General features: G+C 51.8%; 1 protein-coding gene across 1 annotated transcript in view; it reads left to right on the top strand.

Moving 5' to 3' along the window:
* Positions 1 to 22,346, top strand: part of LOC144503882 (fibronectin-like) — a 153,952-nt gene that overhangs the window by 5,485 nt on the left and 126,121 nt on the right. The window contains exons 2-8 of the mRNA XM_078228909.1: positions 745 to 873; positions 3,684 to 3,821; positions 5,933 to 6,064; positions 7,852 to 7,989; positions 12,250 to 12,402; positions 17,919 to 18,086; positions 20,877 to 21,053. Coding sequence (XP_078085035.1) covers positions 745 to 873; positions 3,684 to 3,821; positions 5,933 to 6,064; positions 7,852 to 7,989; positions 12,250 to 12,402; positions 17,919 to 18,086; positions 20,877 to 21,053 — 1,035 coding nt within the window. The remainder of the gene's footprint in view (positions 1 to 744; positions 874 to 3,683; positions 3,822 to 5,932; positions 6,065 to 7,851; positions 7,990 to 12,249; positions 12,403 to 17,918; positions 18,087 to 20,876; positions 21,054 to 22,346) is intronic.

The following is a 22,346-nucleotide window of genomic DNA, read 5'->3' as shown; positions in this document are numbered from 1 at the left end:
GGATAAATGCATGGGGTTATGGGGATAGAACCCGGGTGGGATTGTGGTCGGTGCAGACTCACAGGGCTGAATGGCCTCCTTCTGCACTGTAGGATTCTATGATTCTGTGATATCAAGTTGGTAAGCTCGCCACAGGATGGTCCCGATTTCGCTGGAAAGGCGGCGGCTAAGAGGGGATCTTATTGAAACATATAAGATGATTAGAGGTTTAGATAGGGTGGATAGTGATAGCCTTTTTCCTCTGATGGAGAAATCCAGCACGAGGGGGCATGGCTTTAAATTGAGGGGGGGTAGTTATAGAACCGATGTCAGGGGTAGGTTCTTTACCCAGAGGGTGGTGAGGGATTGGAATGCCCTGCCAGCATCAGTAGTAAATGCGCCTAGTTTGGGGGCGTTTAAGAGATCCGTAGATAGGTTCATGGACGAAAAGAAATTGGTTTAGGTTGGAGGGTCACAGTTTTTTTTTTAACTGGTCGGTGCAACATCGTGGGCCGAAGGGCCTGTTCTGCGCTGTAATGTTCTATGTTCTATGTTGTTTGGTGCTTAACCCTCTGTGAAGTTAAGTTCATATTTCCCCTGGGGTCCCTGTCTTGAAGTGGGGTTCACATCTGTGAGTTCTCTCTGCAGGTACTGAGTGTTCGCAGGGTTCCTCATTCTGCAATCCGTTTGGTCTTTTGGGAAGCGTGAGATTTTATTTTTAACACATGTTTTCTCTCACCTCCTCCCTCCCACCTCCCCATTTAGATTATTGCTCGGACAATGGGAAGGTTTACCACGTTAACCAGCAGTGGGAACGCACATACCTGGGCCGTGTCATGATCTGTACCTGTTATGGGGCGGGTCAAGGCTGGAGCTGTGAATCGAAACCTGACGGTAAGGCAGCTGTTACAGAGCGGGGTCTGTCTGGATTGCTGATAATGAATCTGTGTCCAGTGTTATCTCGAATGAGCAAAGTCCCTGCAGATGGAAAAGTAAATGTTTCCTGCATTCCTTAAACCAGCATACATTCCCAATGTATTACAATGCAAATGTGCAGCCCCAGTGTACAGTCGCAGTGTATTACAGTCCCAGAGTATTACAGTGTCACTGTCCAGCCCCAGTGTACAGTCGCAGTTTATTACAGTCCCAGTGTATTAGTGTCACTGTCCAGCCCCAGTCTACAGTCGCAGTGTATTACAGTCCCAGAGTATTACAGTGTCACTGTCCAGCCCCAATGTACAGTCGCAGTTTATTACAGTCCCAGTGTATTACAGTGTCACTGTCCAGCCCCAGTCTACAGTCGCAGTGTATTACAGTCCCAGTGTATTACAGTGTCACTGTCCAGCCCCAGTGTACAGTCAGTGTATTACAGTCCCAGTGTATTAGAGAACAAAGAAAATTACAGCATAGGAACCTTTGGCACTCCAACCATGTTGCCCGAATGAACTAAAACCCTCTACCCTTCCGGGGAAAAGAGAACAAAGAAAATTACAAAATTACAGTCCCACTTTACAGTAACAGTAAATTACAGTCCCAGTGTACTGCCCTAGTACATTACATCCCCACTGTACCAATGTATTACAGTACCAGTGTACAGCCCCAGTATATTACAGTATCACTGCACAGTCCCAGTGCATTAGAGTGCCAAGATTCATTTCCAGTACATTACAGTACCACTATACTGCCCCAATGCATTATAGTTTCAGTGTACAGTAACAATATATTACAATCCCAGTGTACTGGGATTACAGTGCATTACAGTACCAGTATACAGTGCCAATATATTACAGCATTACAACAGTTCCAGTGCATTATAGCACCACTGCGCAGTAATACTAGATTACAGTACTAGGGTTCAGTCCTAGTGCATTACAGTACCAGTGTACAGTAACAGTACTATAGTCCCAGTGTACAGTGACAGTATATTACAGTCCCAGAGTAGAGTCCCAGTGCATTACAGCACCAATGTACAGTCCCAGTGCATTATGGTACCAGTGTACAGTAACAATATATTACAGTACCAATGTGCAGTAACAGTATATCATAGTACCAGTGCACAGCCCCAGTGTATTTTAGTACCATTGTATAGTAACAATATATTACAGAAGCAGTACCAGTGTAATGGGATTACAGTGCATTACAGTGCCAGTGTACATTAATATATTACAGTACCAGTGTACGACGCAGTGCATTACAATACCAATTTGCAGTAGCAACATATTACAGTACATTACAATACCAGTATACCGTAACAATATATTGCAATACCAGTGCATAGTCCCAGTGTATTTTAGTACCACTGTATAGTAACAGCATATTACAGAACCAGCGTACAGTCATAGTGCATTGCAGTACTATTGTGCAGTAACAGTATATTGCAGTTCCAGCGTACTGGGATTACAGTGTACTACACTAGAGTCCCAGTGCATTACAGTACCAATGTGCAGCTCCAGTGCGTTATGGTACGAGTGTAACAGTAACAATATATTACAGTACCACTGTACAGTAAAGCATATTGCAGTACCAGTGTACTGCATTAGAGTATGAGTGTACAGTAACAGTTTATTACTGTACCTATGTACAGTCTCAGTGTGTTACAGTACCCATGTACTGTCATAGTACATTATAGGACCATTGGTGGCACAGTGGTTAGCACTGCTGCCTCACCGCACCAGGGATCCCAGTTCGATTCCCGGCTTGGGTCACTGTCTGTGTGAAGTCTGCACGTTCTCCCCGTGTCTGCGTGGGTTTCCTCCGGGTGCTCCGGTTTCCTCCCACACTCCGAAAGACGTGCGGGTTAGGTGCATTGGCCATGCTAAATTGCCCCTTTAGTGTAAGGGAGATTAGCAGGGTAAATATGTGGGGTTATCGGGAATAGGGCCTGGGTGGGATTGTTGTCGGTGCAGGCTCGATGGCCTGAATGGCCTCCTTCTGCACTGTAGGGATTCTATTCAGTGAGGACCAGATTACAGTATTCTCCACTTTGAAGCAAAGTTTTGCTGAATTGTGGGTGAAATAGATAGAACCTGGTGGCTGGGGGACATGTTTGAAATCCAGCTACAGCTTTGGAGAAGGTTGTGTGTACAGAAGCTTCATCACAAGATCCAGGCTGACCCTCTGGTGCAGCACTGAGGGGGTGCAGCAGTGTCTTTTCAGCTGGATATTAAACCAAGGTGCCATCACTCTCAGGTGGACATGCAATGTCTGGAGAGCAGCAGAGCTTCCCCTGGTGCCTCTGCCAACATTCACCCCAAACCCGGCATCGTGAAAATATGGTCACCATCGCATTGCCACTTGTGGGAGCTTGCTGTGCACAAATTGGCTGCTGCGATTCCCTACATTATAGCCGCGACCACACATCACTGGCTGTAAAAGCACCGTGGCACATTCTGAAGGGCGCTATCTAAATGCTGGCACTCTCATTTTGATGCCCTTCCACAGCGGAACAGATCAGACACCGTACTTTCCGGCACAGCTGGTTGGCTAGATGCCAAAGTGTGGACCAAGTTGGACTCTTGGTTGGCACTCATAGGGGCCAAGCACCCCCAGTGGGACTGGGTGGCAGGTACCAGCGACTTCCCGTGCCCCGCAAGAGAGGAAGGAACAGAATTTGCAGTGAGGTGAGGGATGTGAGTCACTATCAGGTGGTAAAGGGACCTCCCAAGAGCGTGGGTTTGACCATGACGGTGTTTTGCTTTGTGCAGTTGAAGAGATGTGTTATGACCAGTACACTGGCAACCGGCAACGCGTTGGCGAGACTTGGGAGCGTCCAAAGGATGGTATGATTTGGGACTGTACCTGTATCGGAGCTGGCCGGGGAAGGATCAGCTGTACCATTGCAAGTAAGGAGAACGGGCGCGGAGAATTGAAGGAAATGGTTGGCAGAGCGACTGTTATCATTGTAGACATGTATCTATTCTAAACTCGCAATGATTGGAAATTCCTCTTAAATATCGATTCAGTTCAGCATTCATCTATTCCAAAACCCAGTGGACTTTTCACATTTTCACCTGCCCCCCGCAAGAGGAGTATCTGTTTCAGAAAGGGGGAGGGAGGGAGAATCTCCCGCGTTTTACCCTCTCAATGTCAGCAGAGGTTTAATTTCGATGCAGGATCTAGAACCAGGCCCTGTGTGTTAAAGTGAGGCTTTATTCACACTGACCCCCACTGCTCTCCGAATCTAAGCCCATCACTCCCAGATAAACACGATCCCGCGCTCTCCTATCACACTTCATCAAGAACCTCCATTCCGGAACTTTCCTTCAGTACCCCTGACTCTGCCCCCCAATCCATGACCCCGCCCCTAATCCATGACACTTCCCCCTTTCCCTGACTCCTCCCCTATCCCTGACTCCACCCCTAATCCCAGACCCCCTCCCCATCCCAGACCCCTCCCCCATCCCAGACCCCTCCCCCACCCCAGACCCCTCCCCCACCCCAGACCCCTCCCCCACACCAGACCCCACCCCACCCCAGACCCCTCCCCCACCCCAGACCCCTCCCCCACCCCAGACCCCACCCCCACCCCCAGACCCCTCCCCCACCCCCAGACCCCTCCCCCACCCCAGACCCCACCCCAGACCCCTCCCCCACCCCCAGGCCCCTCCCCCACCCCCAGGCCCCTCCCCCACCCCCAGGCCCCTCCCCCACCCCCAGGCCCGCCCCCCACCCCCAGGCCCCTCCCCCACCCCCAGGCCCCTCCCCCACCCCCAGGCCCCTCCCCCACCCTCAGGCCCCTCCCCCACCCTCAGGCCCCTCCCCAGGCCCCTCCTCCACCCCCAGGCCCCTCCCCCACCCCCAGGCCCCACCCAGGCCCCTCCCCCAGCACCCCAGGCCCCTCCCCCACCCCCAGGCCCCTCCCCCACCCCAGGCCCCTCCCCCACCCCCAGGCCCCTCCCCCACCCCAGGCCCCTCCCCCACCCCCAGGCCCCTCCCCCACCCCCAGGCCCCTCCCCCACCCCCAGGCCCCTCCCCCACCCCCAGGCCCCTCCCCCACCCCCAGGCCCCTGCCCCACCCCCAGGCCCCTGCCCCACCCCCAGGCCCCTGCCCCACCCCCAGGCCCCTGCCCCACCCCCAGGCCCTGCCCCACCCCCAGGCCCCTGCCCCACCCCCAGGCCCCTGCCCCACCCCCAGGCTCCTGCCCCACCCCCAGGCTCCCCCCCCCACCCCCAGGCTCCTCCCGCACTTCCAGACTCCTCAATCTCCAGACTCCTCCCCACTCAATCTCCTCCCGAACCCCTGATTCTTCCCAAACCACAACTCCTCCCAATTTCCCAGGTTCCTCCCTCCAATTCCTCAGACTCCTCCTTCCTGCTCTCCCGATCCCTACTTCAATCCCTCAGGAATGTTTTCCCACACTCCTTTTCCAGGGCTCCTTCTCCATTGATCTGTCCTGCTGACATTTACCAGCTGATGGACAGTGTTGGTCCCCTCAGTAATGTAGGCTATTGTGCATGGTCCAATCAGGATTGGTGGTGTATCAGTGTGACGGGATATATTAAACCCTGCGCACTCTGTCAAGCCTTGCATGGGACAATTCAGAAACACTCATGGGGAGTGTAAGCTTTGACGTGGAGGAACTGTTCAGGTCCTGAATATATTCTTTAAGGACAGTTTAATACAATGAACCCTTGCTGTCAGTGGGACGGCACGGTAGCACAGTGGTCAGCACTGCTGCTTCACAGCGCCAGTGACCCGGGTTCCATCCCCGGCTTGGGTCACTGTCTGTGTGGAGTTCGTGCGTTCTCCCCGTGTCTGCATGGGTTTCCTCCAGATGCTCCGGTTTCCCCCCACAGCCTGAAAGACGTGCTGGTTAGGTGCATTGACCCGAACAGGTGCCGGAGTGTGGCGACTAGGGGGAATTTCACAGTAACTTCATTGCAGTGTTACTGTAAGCCTTACTTGTGACTAATAAATAAACCTTACTTTACTTTGCCTTCCTGTGTTTCACAGATCGCTGCCATGAGGGTGGTCATTCCTATAAGATTGGTGATACCTGGCGGAGGCCTCACGAGACAGGTGGCCATATGTTGGAGTGTATTTGCCTGGGGAATGGTAAAGGAGAATGGACCTGCAAGCCAATCGGTAAACGTTCCACATTACAATTAGAACTGAAACACGGGCACACTTTCTACAGCACAATGTCTTCTGGCCTTCCACACAAAGCTATTGTTTATCATTGTATCTCCTAGTCGGATCGGTGGCAACACTGAGGTCATGTTGGATTTGGATGTTGGTTGGAATGGGTTGATACGGTCAATCCTTCAGGGAGAAAGCAGGTCACGTTGGCTTTGCGATAGTGCACGCCATCCAGGGGAGGCCAGATGATGATGGACAGTATCCACTCGATGCCCATTAACCACCAACAGTTTCCAGTGGAGGTCACATGACGAGGTGATGGCTACAGTGCCTCTTCGAGTCGGTCCAGTTGTTGGCTGTCTAATGGTCAACACTGAGTGTTTGACAGCTGGCCATTTGGATGGTCAACATTACCCACTGGAAACCAGTTGATCATATGACCATGAGATATAGGACTAGAATTAGGCCATTCGGCCCATCGAATCTGCTCTGCCATTCAATCATGGCTGATGTGATTCTCGTCCCCATTCTCCTGCCTTTCCCCGGTAACCCTTGATCCCCTTATTAATCAAGAACCTATCTATCTCTGTCTTAAAGACACTCAATGACCTGGCCTCCACAGCCCTCTGTGGCAATGAGTTCCACAGATTCACCACTCTCTGGTTGAAGAAATTCCTCCTCATCTCAGTTTCAAAGGAGCGTCCCTTTGCTCTGAGATTGTGCTCTCGGATCCTAGTCTCTCCCACTAGTGGAAACATCCTCTCCACGTCCACCTCTATCTAGGCGTCTCAGTATTCTGTGCCAGGTCAGCATTGTTGAGTGGAGGCTCGATGGTCATGTGATGGTTAACATTGTCCAGTGAGGCCAGATGGTCAACATTGATGATAACATCATTTCTCTTGGTGGAGAATTCTAGAACCATGGGATATAGATTCAAGATAAGTGGCAGTCGGTGTAGAGGGGGCAAGAGGAAGAACTTTTTTATGCAGAGAATGGTTGGGCTCTGGAATTCACTGCCCGAGTTGGTGGTGGAGGCAGAGACCCTAAACTCTTTTTAAAAAGTACATAATCTGCACCTTAAGTGCTGTAAGTTACAGGGCTCTGGGCCAGGTGCAGGAAGGTGGGATTAGAAAGGGCACCTGGGTGTCCTTGGGCTGGCATGGACAAGATGGACTGAATGGCTTCCCTCTGTGCTGTAACTTTTCTGTGGTTCTGTTGTGCAGTGGGGCAGAGTTCCAGCTGTATTTTTTGAACCGTGTTAGTGAAGGACTGGCGGCAGTGCAAGATTGGGAGAATTCCAGTCATAGAACTGCAGCACCATTTCTGAAGAGACAACAAGATCTAGACAGGGAGGCGATGGCCTAGTGGTATTATCTCTAGACTATTAATCCAGAAACTCAGCTAATGTTCTGGGGACCCGGGTTCGAATCCCGCCAACGGCAGATGGTGGAATTTGAATTCAATAAAAAATATCTGGAATTTAAAAATCTACTGATGACCATGAAACCATTGTCGGAAAAACCCATCTGGTTCACTAATGTCCTTTAGGGAAGGGAATCTGCCGTCCTTACCCAGTCTGGCCGACATGTGACTCCAGAGCCACAGCAATGTGGTTGACTCTCAACTGCCCTCTGAAATGGCCCAGCAAGCCACTCAGTTTCAAGGGCAACTAGGGATGGGCAACAAATGCTGACCCAGCCGGCGACGCCCATGTCCCACGAATGAATAAAAAGAAAGACCGATAACTTGCCTCAGAAACCTAACGTCACGCTTTGCGTTTTTTATTTGCACAGCGGAAAGATGCTACGACAATGTCAAAGGAACGAGCCACACTGTTGGAGACACCTGGGAACGGCCATACCAAGGCTGGATGATGATGGAGTGCACTTGTCTCGGCGAAGGCAGTGGACGTATCACCTGCAGTTCACGGAGTAGGTTCAACTTTTGTCCTTTCGGAGGGCGTTATCAGGCCTTTGATCTGAACCTTGTATCACAGCACTGAGTTCTGAAATGGCTGTTTGTATAACTCCGCCGGCCTAATTGCGGCAATTAAGATGATTAAAGAGTTGATAGTTCAGATAGAGAGAAACTATTTCCTTTGGTGATGAGGCCAGGGCAGCATAAACTTCAAATTAGAATTGCTCAGGGGTGATGTGCCTTTACACAAAGGGGAGTGGAAAACTGGAACTCTCTCCCCTTACAACAAAAAGCCTTTAAAACTTGGATTTTTTTCTTGGGTGAGGGGTATGGAGTTAAGATACAGATCAGTCGTGGTCTGATTGAGTCCAAAAAGACATCCTTTTTATAGTTCCCAAGGAGAAAGGAAGTACATAAACTTGGAGATACCTTTGAGGATTGTCGGGCTGGAGGAGATTTCCACAGATTGAAAAAGTGGCTAGCATTGCTGCCTCACAGCTCCAGGGACCCGGGTTCGATTCCGGCCTTGGGCCACTGTCTGTGTGGAGTTTGCACGTTCTCTCCGTGTCTGCGTGGATTTCCTCCGGGTGCTCCGGTTTCCTCCCACAGTCCAAAGATGTGCGGGTTAGGTTGATTGGCCTAGTCGGGAGGGGGGGGGGGGTTGGCAGGGTAAATCTGTGGGGTTACGGGAATGGGACTGGGTGTGATTGTGGTCGGTGCAGGTTCGATGGGCCGAATGGCCTCTTTCTGCACTGTAGGGTGCTATGGTTGGCAGCGTGGTCGGGTGGAGTCTTGGAGGGACATTTGGAAACGAAGAGGAGAATTTTAAACCTGGGGCTTTGCATAGCGGGGAGTAGATGTCAGTGAATACAGTGAGCTGGGGGGCAGACTGGATTTAGTTGCCAGTTGGAACATGAGCCGCAAAGATTTGGAGGTTTACAAAGAGTAAACTTTGGACAACTATTTCGATGGAACAGTGAAATCTTGAGGTACCAAAGGCGTGGATGAGGCTTTCACAGCAGATGAGCTGAAGGATATAAGAAATATAAGCAGGTTAGGCCCATCGAGCCTGTCCCACTATTTGTTAAGATTCTGGCTGATCCACACTATGGCCTTAATTCCAATTCTTTGCCCCCCTCCCCCCCAACCTCATTAACCTCCCTTGTTGATCAAACCCTTACCTAACTCGGCCTTGTATATATTCAGTGACCCAGCCTCTACAGTTGAAGAGAACTCCATGGACTAACAACCCTCTGGGAGAAGAAATTCCTCCTCACGGTACGGTAGCGGCACGGTAGCACAGTGGTTAGCACTGCTGCTTCACAGCTCCAGGGTCCTGGGTTCGATTCCCGGCTCGGGTCACTGTCTGTGTGGAGTTTGCACATTCTCCTCGTGTCTGCGTGGGTTTCCTCCGGGTGCTCCGGTTTCCTCCCACAGTCCAAAGATGTGTGGGTTAGGTTGATTGGCCAGGTTAAAAATTGCCCCTTAGAGTCCTGGGATGTGTAGGTTAGAGGGATTAGCGGGTAAATATGTGGGGGTAGGGCCTGGGTGGGATTGTGGTCGGTGCAGACTCGATGGGCCGAATGGCCTCCTTCTGCACTGTAGGGTTTCTATGATTTCTATGTCTCTCTTCAATGTGAAACCCCCGATTATTAAACTGTCCACCCCCCAGCCCCTCCATTCTAAGTTTTCCCCTGAGGGGAAACATTCTTTGCGTCTGTCAAGTCCCCTCGGAATCTTCTATGTTTCAATAAGATCGCCTCTCATTCTTCTCAACTCCTTTGAGTACAGGTCTAACCGTTCCTGCTCAGCCTTTCCTCATAAGACAACTCCTTCACCCCAGGATTTAGCCCAGTGAACCTTCTCTGAACTGCTTCCAATGTGAGTAGGTCTCTACGTTATCCATAGGCCGGGATTTTCCGGCCGTGCTTGCCCCAAAACCGGAAAGTGGACCTCCCCCGCCCGCTATGATTCCCGTGGCGGGCAGGATGGGATAATTCTGCACACAGCATCTAGAGGTATGCAGCCCAGAAAGAGGCCCTTCAGCCCATTGCGTCTGCACTGGTCAAAGACAAGCCACCTAACTACTCTAATCCCATTTTCCAGCACTTGGCCCATAACCTTGTATGTCCTGGCATCGCAAGTGCCCATCTAAATACTTTAAAAAATGTTATAAGGGTCTCTGTCTCCGCCACCCTTTCAGGCAGACTCCCACCACCCTCTGGGTGAAATGGTTTTACCCTCACATCCCCTCTAAACCTCCAGCCCCTTGCCTTAAATCTGTGCCCCCTAGTCATTGATCCCTCCGTCGAGGGGGAAAGTTTCTTCCTGTCTATCTATGCCCCTCATAATTTTATACATCTCAATCAGTCCCCTCCTCAGTCTACTGCTCCAAGAAAAACAACCCCAGTGTATTCAATGTCTCTTCATAGCTAAAGTTAGGAGACCAAAACTGTACACAGTACTCGCAGTGCAGTCTCACCAATGTCCAGGTGCAGCAAGACTTCCCTCGCAATAAAGGCCAACGTCTATTTGATTCCCTAATTACTTGCTGACTGACGTTTTTATGATGCATGTACTAGGACACCCAGGTCCCTCTGCACCGCACCATTCTTTCCCCATTTAAATAATACTCCGCTTTTCCACTCCTCTGACCGAATCGGGCAGCCTCAACACTTTCCCAAATTATACTCCCATTTGCCATGTCTTTTGCCCACTTGCTTAACTTCGCTATGTCCCTTTGTAGACTCGGGATCCTCCTCATAATTTGCATCAGCGAAGTTGAATATAACACAATGGTCCCTTCATCCACAACATGAACACAGTCTGAGAATAGTTGAAGACCCAGCATTCATCCCTGTGACGTTCCACCAGTTCCAACTTGCCAATTTTGAAAATGCCCTCTTTATCTCTACTCCTGCCAGTCTGCCAACCTGAAGGTGACCCACATTTCTTGACTCTGTGTTTCCTGTCAGCTAGCCAACCCTCAGAACATTTAAGAAGCATTTAGATAAGCACTTGAAACACCACAGCGTATGAGGCTACGGAACAAGTGCTGGAGAATGGGATTAGAATAGACAGGGTGCTTGATGGCCGGCACATACATGATGGGCTGAAGGGCCTTGTCTTGAGCTGTAAGAAACAAAAGCAAGGATAGAACCTTCTGGGACGTAAGAGGTAACAGTGCGTGAGTGGGAAGGGAAGCAATTATAGAATCATAGAATCCCTACAGTGCAGAAGGAGGTCACTCGGCCCATGGAGTCCGGATCACTATCCCCCCATCACCACAACCCCATTCATTCGCCCCCGCTAGTCCCCCTGACACTAAGGGGCAGTTCAGCACGGCCAATCCACCTAACCCGCACATCTTAGGAGTGTGGAGGAAACCGGAGCACCCGGAGGAAGCCCACGCAGACACGGGGAGAAGGTGCAAATTCCACACAGACAGTGACCCAAGGCCGGGAATTGAACCCAGGTCCCTGACGCTGTGAGGCAGCAGTGCTAACCACTGTGCCACTGTACCGCCCCATTAAAGATGATTGTCTGGCTATGACGGGACAGACAGGAAATGGGACAGGATGGGAGGAGTCCCACCCAGACGGACAACAGTGGAGAGGTTTCGGAGAAGATGGCATGGCTAACTGCATTGGAAAGGCAGCTAACCCGGTTGAGAAGGTGGTGAACCATCGTTGGTTCCCACTGTGGGATTGTTCTAATGTTGTTGTTGGGCTAGGCTGGGTTTGATACACCTGTGGTTGTTACTGTTTTGGCACATCCCAGTCGGGCTCCGCCTCCTGGGAGAGGTATAAGACCCCCTGCTCGGGCGGGACCTCGTCAGTCTGGGATAGTGTGTTAACGTTCTATTAAGTTCCATTGTTAGACAATAAAAGCCTTCTGTTACCGAAGCTCCGTGCCTCGTGTTCATTTGACGCGCATCAATTTATTAAACAGCATGTTTACCTTTGTCCCAGTCACACAGGAGCTATTTCTTGGTTCTAAGAGTTGTTTCCATACTGTGAAAGGGGCCTAATTGGAAGGATTTGAATTTGAAGTTGCTGAGAGGGTGGAGATGGATTGTTGAAGGGCTTTGGACAGGGAAAAGCACTTAAAAGGTTTTTGGTCATCAGTCCGAATATCTTCTTAAGTGTCTCAGGGTTCAGAGTTTTCTCCGTAAAGTTGCTTTTGTGCCATTAAAGGGGCCATATAGATGAAGTGAGGTGTGTCCAGTGTGTGGAATGTGGTTACAGTGCTCTCCCTTTCCCTGTCTGCTACAGACCGGTGCAATGATCAGGACACCAGGACATCCTACAGGATCGGAGACACCTGGAATAAGAAGGACAGCCGAGGAAATACACTTCACTGTACCTGTAAAGGCAAAGGTCGTGGGGAGTGGGAGTGTGAACACTACGAATCGATCGTGGGTCAAGGTAAGTGTGGGGGGACCGGCCTTCAGTGTAAAATGTGCAGGGGCAGTGTCGGGAACCCCTTCTGGGTACATCTGGGATATTGACATTAAACCAAGTATAGAGCTGTCACCATAGCGACTCGAGCAATCCTGCAGAAATGTGCTTGAGCTTGAGTGGGTAGGCCTGAAGCCTGCCCAACATTAGGCCTCATTATCGTCAAGGGGGCAAACTGGGGTCACCCAGTGGGTGATTCTCAGGCCAATTTCAGAGAAGGAGGAGGGTTTGAAGATCTGGCTATAATGTTGGGTCAGGGGGTGATGGGGGGGGGGCGGGGGGGGGTGTGGGGGGGTCAGGTTTGGGGGGGCTCCTTGTGGAGTGGCAGGGGTTTGGGTAGGAGTGCAATGGTCATGCTCAGTGGGGACCTCGAGGTGGCCAAGGAGCCCTCGTCAGTGTAAGTATGTTTTTAAAATCCTCTTTTTAAGGACCCAGCTCACTTTGTCCTGAAGGCGCTGATGCGCTATCAATCACGATACGAGGACTCCAGCGAGTGAGTGAAATAACAGGCTTTTATTCGCAAAGAACAGGAGCACACCCTTGTAGCTGACCTGGCCCAGACTGAGGCGAGGAGGAGGAACCATCACCTTTATACCTCACTCTGGTGAAAGGGAGGAGTCTCAGGTGGAAAGGGAGGAGTCTCGGGCCAGGTGCAGCATGGGTGTGTCCAGGCATGCACATGTAGTTACAGTGGGTCACCACATTCACCCCCTCTTTAAAAACAGAGTCCGGCGGGGGTGGGTGGAACAATATGTACAGAGGTATGAAGATCTATATATACACAAGAGTCACGAAACTGAGGTAAGGCGTCGTCCCTTCACAGGTTCAGCCTGTCGGGCGGCTTGATCAGTCGCTGTGACCGCCGCAGTACCAGTTGAGGTGTTGCTTCCGATGGCAGGGTGGAACCGCTCGAATCCGCCATCGTCCCTTCTGGTCGGGTACTGCGTGGTGACTCCGGGGGCTCAGGCGAACTGCATACAAGGGGCAAAGATGTTAGCGGACCCTGGTGCTACCTGAACAGAGGGGTCTAGGGATGTGGGGTGGGGGGGGGTCATAGTGGGCTCCGGGCACCCGCAGGCGCCAGGTCCCAGATAGAGACCGTGTCCTCCCGCCCATCGGGGTACGCCACATAGGCATATTGGGGGTTGGCGTGGAGGAGCTGGACCTTTTCGACCGGGGGTCCGACTTATGGGGTCGTACATGCCTCCGGAGCAGAACGGGGCCTGGGTACGCCAGCCACGACGGTAGTGAGATTCCCGAGGAGGACTTCCTCGGGAAAGCAAACATCCGCTCATGGGGGTGGCGTTGGTGGCCGTACACAGGAGGGACCGAATGGAATGCAGTGCATCGGGGAGGACTTCTTGCCAGCGGGAGACTGGAAGGCGTTTAGACCGTAGCGCTAGTAAAACGGCCTTCCAGACTGTCGCATTCTCCCTCTCTACCTGCCGTTTCCCCTGGGGTTGTAGCTGGTAGTCCTACTCGAGGCTATGCCTTTAGAGAGCAGGTACTGACGCAGCTCATCACTCATGAATGAGGATCCCCGGTCGCTGTGGATGTAGTTAGGGAAACCAAACAGGGTGAAGAGGCCATGCAGGGCCTTGATGACCGTGGTTGAGGTCGTGTCCGAGCAGGGAATGGCAAAGGGGAATCGGGAGTACTCATCTATAACGTTGAGGAAATAGATGTTGCGGTCAGAAGAAGGAAGGGGCCCTTTCAAATCGACGCTGAGGCGTTCAAAGGGGCAGGTGGTTTTTATGAGGTGTGCCCAGTCCTTCCGATAGAAGTGCGGCTTACACTCTGCGCAGACCTGGCAGTGTCTGGTTATAGACCGGACGTCCTCAACAGAATAGGGCAGGTTACGGGCCTTAATAAAGTGGTAGAGCCTGGTGACTCCCGGGTGACAGAGGTCATTGTGGAGAGTCTGTAGCTGGTTCACTTGTGCGGTGGCACATGTTTTGCGAGACAGAGCGTCCGGAGGCTCATTGAGCTTCCCGAGTCGGTATAAGATGTCATAATTGTAGGTGGAGAGCTCAATCCTCCACCTCAGTATCTTATCGTTCTTAATCTTGCCCCTCTGCGCGTTGTTGAACATGAAAGCCACCGAACGTTGGTCCGTGAGCAAGGTGAACCGTCGGCCAGCTAAGTAGTGGCGCCAGTGTCGCACTGCTTCGACGATGGCCTGAGCCTCCTTCTCCACAGAGGAGTGTCGAATTTCCGAGCCTTGAAGGGTTTGTGAGAAGAAGGCTACGGGTCTGCCCGCCTGGTTGAGGGTGGCGGCCAGGGCGAAGTCAGACGCATCACTCTCCACCTGGAAGGGGATTGACTCGTCCACAGCATGCATCGTGGCCTTCGCAATGTCCGCTTTGATGTGGTTGAAGGCCGAGCGGGCCTCTCCCGACAGGGGAAAAAGGGTGGATTTGATAAGCGGACGGGCCTTATCCGCGTAATTAGGGACCCACTGGGCGTAGTATGAGAAGAAGCCCAGGCATCTCCTCAGTGCTTTGAGATTGGTGGGAAGGGGAAGTTCCACGAGGGGGCGCATGCGGTCAGGATCGGGGCCGATGACCCCGTTCTCCACTACATACCCCAGGATGGCGAGGCGGTGAGTGCGGAAGACACACTTCTCCTTATTGTAGGTCAGATTTAGGAGAGCGGCCGTACGAAGGAATTTATTAAGGTTGGCGTCGTGGTCCTACTGATCATGGCTGCAGATGGTGACGTTATCCAGGTACGGGAAGGTGGCCCGCAGCCCGTTCTGGTCCACCATTCGGTCCATTTCACGCTGGAAGACCGAGACCCCATTGGTGACTCTGAAGGGAACCCTAAGAAAGTGATAGAGGCGGCCATCCGCCTCGAAAGCCGTATATTTGCGGTCCTCCGGGTGGATGGGGAGCTGGTGGTAAGCCGATTTGAGGTCAATCGTGGAGAACACCCGGTATTGCGCAATCCGATTGACCATGTCGGATATGCGCGGAAGGGGATACGCATCCAGCTGCGTGTACCGGTTGATGGTCTGACTGTAATCGATGACCATACGGTGTTTCTCCCCAGTTTTGACGACTACCACCTGGGCTCTCCAGGGGCTAGTACGAGCCTCAATGATCCCTTCCTTCAGGAGCCGTTGGACCTCTGACTTAATGAAAGTCCTGTCCCCGGCACTGTACCGTCTGCTCTTAGTGGTAATGGGCTTACACACGGGGTTGAGGTGTTCGAATAGTGAGGGAAGGGTGACTTGGAGGGTTGAAAGGCCGCAAGTGGTGCGTGGTGGGCAGTCTAGGAACTGTGGGTTGCAGTCGGAGATCGGGGGAAAAGGCCCGTTGTACTGCAACGCGACACTCCTAAGATGGGTCAGGAAATCGAGCCCTAGGAGTACGGGAGCGCAGAGGTGTGGCAGCACCAGGAGCTTAAAATTTGTGTACTCGGTCCCCCGAACCGTAAGGGTCACCACACAGTACCCGAGGACATCCACCGTGCGGGACTTTGAGGCCAAGGAAATGGTTTGCTTGACTGGCCGCACCGAAAGGGCGTAGCGGCGCACAGTATCGGGGTGGATGAAGCTCTCCGTACTCCCGCAGTCAAACAAACAATTTCCCACGTGGCCGTTTACCTGGGTGTCCATCGTGGACCTGGCGAGCTGATGCGGACGAGACTGGTCTAGCTGGACCGCTACCACCGTGGATCCTGGAGAATCATCGACCGGCGTCCAAAATGGCGGCTCCCTTGTCTCACATGCGGCCGACGACGTCCAAGATGGCGGCTCCCTTGACTCCCACGTGGCCGATGGCGTCCAAAATGGCGGCTCCCTTGACTCTCACGTGGTCGATGGTGTCCAACATGGTGGCTCCCTTGACTCACACGCGGCTGATGGCGTTCGGATTTTCGGTTCCCTCGGGTCGCACGCTGCGCTGTTGGGCTTCGAGGCCCACTTTGCCCTGCAGACTTTAGCATAGTGGCCTTTCTTTCCGCACCCAGAGCAGAACACCTCCCTTGCCGGGCAGCGTTGTCGGGGGTGCTTCCCTCGACCGCAAAAATAGCACTTTGGGCCTGCAACAGCCGCAGCAGTCGAGTAGTTGGTGGGGCGCTGTGTGGCATAAGTCTGTGGCCCTCCTAGGTACTGGGGTGGTAGTGGCCGTGAGGCCCACGATGTCGCGTAATCGGGTGCGTACGCCTCGAGGTTACGGGATGCCACTTCTAGGGATTCAGCGAGTGTCACAGTTTTTGGTAGATCTAGCCCACCTTGTTCTAGCAGGCGCTGCCGAATATAGTTGGATGCGATGCCCGTAACGTAGGCATCGCGGATTAAGTCCTCCGTATACTGCGCAGCGGATACAGCCTTGCAGTTACAGGCCCTGCTGAGCGCACGTAGTTCGCAGAGAAACTGTGCGTTTGATTCTCCCAGCCCCTGTTTTCGGGTAGCCAGAAGGCGCCTGGCGTAGACTTTGTTCGTCTGTTGGCTGTATTTGCTCTATAGGAGCGCTAGCGCGTCCACGTACGTCTCTGCGTCACAGAGGGGGGTATAAACTGCGTCGCTTACCTGGGCGTGGAGCACGTGCAGCTTGTCTGAATCAGACCGGACGGCCGTGGAGGCTCCGAGGAAGGCTTCGAAGCACTTCAGCCGGTGATTAAAGCTGTTGGCAGCTCCCACAGCTTGCGGATCCAGGTTTAATGTATCGGGCTTTAGAAGTTGCTCCATTCTGGTTTTTTTCTTTGCGAATAAAATTGATGCACTATCAATCACGATACGAGGACTCCAGCGAGTGAGTGAAATAACAGGCTTTTATTCGCAAAGAACAGGAGCACACCCTTGTAGCTGACCTGGCCCAGACTGAGGCGAGGAGGAGGAACCATCACCTTTATACCTCACTCTGGTGGAAAGGGAGGAGTCTCAGGTGGAAAGGGAGGAGTCTCGGGCCAGGTGCAGCATGGGTGTGTCCAGGCATACACATGTAGTTACAGTGGGTCACCACAGGCGCCATGTGTTTTAAAAAAAAATAAACCCATTCTGAAGCTGAGGGGAAGGCGATCTTTCCCTGAGCATCATGGGTAAGAATATTGGCCACTGAATTCAGACAGATGGATAAACAGGGCAGGCGATGTAAAGGGCTCCTTATTATCCCTTGACCAAACTCCCAGGTGCCCCGCCGTGTTGAAGGACCAGGCATCTGTCAGAAGCTTGGCGCAGAATGTAACCAGTCATCAAATGGGTGAGACACCATTCTTCTTGAAGGGATGGACAGTTTTATTCCTCCGTTTAACGCTTAGCTCAGCCTGGGCGTGTTATCAAAGCAAAGAAAATATTTGGGGTCAGATTTTCTGGCTGCGATCGCCCCAAAATTTGGAACTCCCTCGCACCCCCCCCACGATGGTAACAGACCTTGGCATGGTCCGCCTACCACCACAGTGGGCGGGACGGGAAAAGCCCCCCCCCCCCCCCCCCCCACCAGTAAACATTCTCTAAAAGAAAACTCAATCCTTCTTTTCAGATACTGACCATCGCTCATCAGGTCGTGTCCAGCCTGTGGCTCACATAAAACAGTGCGTCAGTGACAGTGGGACCTTTTACAGTGACGGGATGAAGTGGTTCATGAAGCAAGGGAGCACACGGATGTTATGCACCTGCCTGGGTAATGGAGTCAGCTGCAAAGAGTTGCGTAAGTATTAGCTTCTTCGCTGTCTGTGTGATCAGTAGCGACGTAAGTTTGGCAAAAGAAAGACTGAACTCTCCTGGGAGTTGTTGTCCCTCATGGAATGCTTGCTTTGTCGACAATGGGGAGGTGATGGCCTAGTATTATCGTTAGACTATTCATCCAGAAAGTCAGCTAATGTTCTGGGGACCTGGGTTCGAATCCCGCCACGGCAGATGGTAGAATTTTAATTCAGTTAAAATAAATCTAGAATTAAGAATTTACTGATGACCATGAAACCATTGTCGGAAAAACCCATCTGGTTCACTAATGTCCCTGAGGGAAGGAAATCTGCCTCCTTACCCGGTCTGACCTACATGTGACTCCCAGAGCCACAGCAATGTGGTTGACTCTCAACTGCCCTCCAAGGGCAACTAGGGATGGGCAATGAATGCTGGCCAGCCAGTGTCGTCCATGTCCCACGAAAGAATAGAAAAAAAGTTTCTGGTTAATTTACACTGTTATAGTGGCATGGCTGACCAGATTTGGGTCAGAGGTGCTCACTGGGTTAATCGCTCACTTGAAGAATGCGGACTTCCTGGTGGACAGCAGTCTCCCGATGGCCGGGGTGGGTCCACATCATAGATCATAGAAACCCTACAGTACAGAAAGAGGCCATTCGGCCCATCGAGTCTGCACCGACCACAATCCCACCCAGGCCCTACCCCCATATCCTTACATATTTTACCCGCTAATCCCTCTAATCTACACATCCCAGGACACTAAGGGGCAATTTTAGCATGGCCAATCAACCTAACCCGCACATCTTTGGACTGTGGGAGGAAACCGGAGCACCCGGAGGAAACCCATGCAGACACGAGGAGAATGTGCAAACTCCACACAGACAGTGACCCAAGCCGGGAATCGAACCCAGGTCCCTGGAGCTGTGAAGCAGCAGTGCTAACCCACTGTGCTACCGTGCCGCCCCGTCACATGTCACATGGGTGACAATTATCCAGAGGCAAGTGGAGGGTGACCGCAAGAATCTGGATGTGTTCTTGGAAGGCTGCCATCCCTGATTGCCCTATGGGAAAGTAAGCGGCCCTCTGGCCATTTTGAGGATGAATTTTGCTCCGTGTCTTGTTTCCAGTCGCCTCAGGGTACACCTCAACGCTATGGCTGGGATTTCCCCCCCCCCCCCCAATCCTGGCGACATGTTTGGCAGCAGCTGAGGCGGACAGAGGATCCCACCCCCCCTGTCCCGCCCCCTGTCCCGCCGCCGTCAACACATTTTCCCATTGTTCTTCACCCCTTTCCACCCCTGGCAGCAGCGACCGGGAAATCCCGCCCTCAACTCACTTTGTCGCACTGAGCGTGATGGGCGCTGGGTGACTCAGTAGGCGGCATTTTTGCCAGGAGGTTGTGGGTTCAAACCCCACTCTGGGGACCTGCGTGCCAAGTCTTAGCTGAGGGAGTGCTGGAATGTCAGAGGTACCGTCTCAAGCTGAGGGAGTGCTGCACTGAAGCTGTGTCTGCCTTGCCAGGTAGATATAAAGGTTCCCATTGTTTTGAAGAGTTTTCCATGGTGTTCCAGCTAACATTGTGAAACTCCAGGTATATTATTAACTCAGAAACTCCAAGGTGCATTATGAAGACAGACTAGACCCCAACAATTTTCTCTTTTTGACATTAATGTGAGGATAGGATGTATCATTCGAGGCACAATTCTACTGACAAATTCGGGAGCTTTTATCAAAAACTTTATTTAACAACAGAGTTTAACTATAACAAATAAATTAGCTTAACTTTTAACAATGGAACAATATTTAAACATGGCAAGATACAATTCTTACCTGCTAACCTATCACTATTAGTTCCAATCAAGCAATATTTCTGTCATAAACTTCAACCTCTCTTTAAAATTGGGTAACAAAACACAGGCACACTTGCTTTGACTTGGGTTAACAGTCTTGGAGCTTTCAGAAAGCCTCTGGAGAGAGAGAGAGTCAAAGAGACATTTCTTTCTTCCATCAGCTCCAGACAGCAACGGCTTTTTATTTTAAGCTGAAAATAAAACTGTTTTTCCTGCAAGCTTACAAGCTTAGTTCTTCCTATAAACCACATAACTCTGTCCCTGTCAATCAACCTGATCAAAAACTCACATGACTCTGCATACCTAAAATCCCAAGAGAACATAAGTAAACAGAAGGTCCATTAACTCTACAAAGTAACACATTCTGAGCTAAAATCAGTCATTATTCTCAGCATTTGAACTGCATGTCTTCCCAGACAAATTGAGTCTTGTAACAAAACACGGCCTCTTAAAGCACCCCCATCTTAAACATAAAATATAGCAAAATAGCTCAGTGCCGTCACTATATCTATGGCATGGTGGCACAGTGGTTAGCATTGCTGTCTCACAGCACCAGGGACCCGGGTTCAATTCCTGCATCGGGTCACTGTCTGTGCAGAGTCTGCACATTCTACCCGTGTCTGCGTGGGTTTCCTCCGGGTGCTCCGGTTTCCTCCCACAGTCCGAAAGATGTGCTGGTTAGGTTGTTTGGCCATTCTAAATTGCCCCTTAGTGTCAGGGGGATTAGCAGGGTAAATATGTGGTGTTATGGGGAAAAGGGTCTGGGTGGGATTGCAGTCGGTGCAGACTCGATGGGCTGAATGGCCTCCTTCTGCACTGTAGGGATTCTATGATGTACCCCTGAGTCTACATGACTACACTTTGGAATATAGTCTTGTAAAGGATGTGCTGAGATTGTGAAAGATATGGCAGAGTTATAAGTCCATTGTTTTTGTGTTAATCAGCCATGCAGACATACGGAGGGAATTCCAATGGCCAGCCTTGTAGATTTCCATTCACCTTCACGGGAAAGACCTACGAATCCTGCACGAATGATGGACGAAATGACGGCACATTTTGGTGCAGTACAACCACAGACTTCGACAAGGATCGTTCTTACTCTTTCTGCAATCAGTTCATGCGTAAGTCCAGATGCCGTTCCCCCTACGCTATCTCCCACGACTGCGGCCTCATCGGAAAGTTTAGTCACCAACTGCTAAGTGCAATTTGCACCCAGTGATCGGGAGCCACAGGAGGTCCCTAAAGCTGGGTCCGTCACCCCATCAAAGGCCCGGGTTTCCCAGGGCATCAGATTGCTCTGGGAGAAAGACTTGTCCGAGTACCTTTGGGGTAATCTGTGCATGTTGAGTCCCAGAATGACCATGCTCGCGCACTCCGTTACAAGGAGCTGCAGCACTCTCCTCCCCGAGAGCTGTTCTGCTTTCGATGGGTGAGTTGGGGGAATGTCTGGCGGCTAGGGGTCAGGGGAGTCCAGCCTGCGCCTGCAGCTGCTTTCCAAGCAGAACAGTGGCCCAGAACGGCAGAGACCTGAGGTGAGGGGAAGATTCCGGAAGACCTGAATGAGGATAATGTCCAGGAACGACCACAGGAGGTCACTGGCCCAGGGAGTGGAGGGGGGGGGGAGAGGAGAGGGGAGGATGGATCTGGCAGATCTGGGGGGGGACAGTATTGAGTAGCCTAAGAGGGAGGAATATCCCAGCAGGACTATTGAGGGGAGGAGGGAGAATCCTGGAAAGGCCATGAGGGGGAGGAGGGATCGGAGAGGGGATAAGTGGGGTGCCTGGGCAGGTCCCAGACTGGGAGAACCCGGACGGGCCCAGGATGGAGGGGCAGTGGGCGAGGAAGGGGGTGTGTGGACAGGCCCAGGATGGAGGGGCAGTGGGCGAGGAAGGGGGTGTATGGACAGGCCCAGGATGGAGGGGCAGTGGGCGAGGAAGGGGGTGTATGGACAGGCCCAGGATGGAGGGCCGGTGAGGGAGTTTGGGCCTGACACCTTTTCCTCCTCACACGTGAAGAATATTCTCCTGGGCCACCAGTCCGGGGCAGCGTTGGTAAGAGGTAGATTCCAGGATGAATTATTGGAAAGGACAGCGAGAGGATGTAACGAGAATGATTTAGCTGGTATTCCGACGGCTCAATTTGATAAGACAGGAATGGCAAGCACACCGCTCTCAACAAATCCCTTTTTGTCAGCCTGCTTCTAGGCCTGAGGCCTGCATTTGTTAAATTGACCCCGAGCCCTTTTTTTACAGAGCAGGCCTCAATGACTTAACAACGTTCCATAAATACCAGGGCAGCTGATAACAACCTGCATGAGACACACTTTGTAATATTGACTCTTTTACAGGGATTCCATCAGTCGAGTGCAGTACCGGATGTTACTGGCACGTTGGCTGTTAAATAAGGAGCTAAGG

Source organism: Mustelus asterias, chromosome 14, assembly GCF_964213995.1.
Source record: "Mustelus asterias chromosome 14, sMusAst1.hap1.1, whole genome shotgun sequence".
Taxonomy (NCBI): domain Eukaryota; kingdom Metazoa; phylum Chordata; class Chondrichthyes; order Carcharhiniformes; family Triakidae; genus Mustelus; species Mustelus asterias.
Note: the sequence above shows the minus strand (reverse complement) of the source record. Positions and strands in the feature narration are given on the sequence as shown.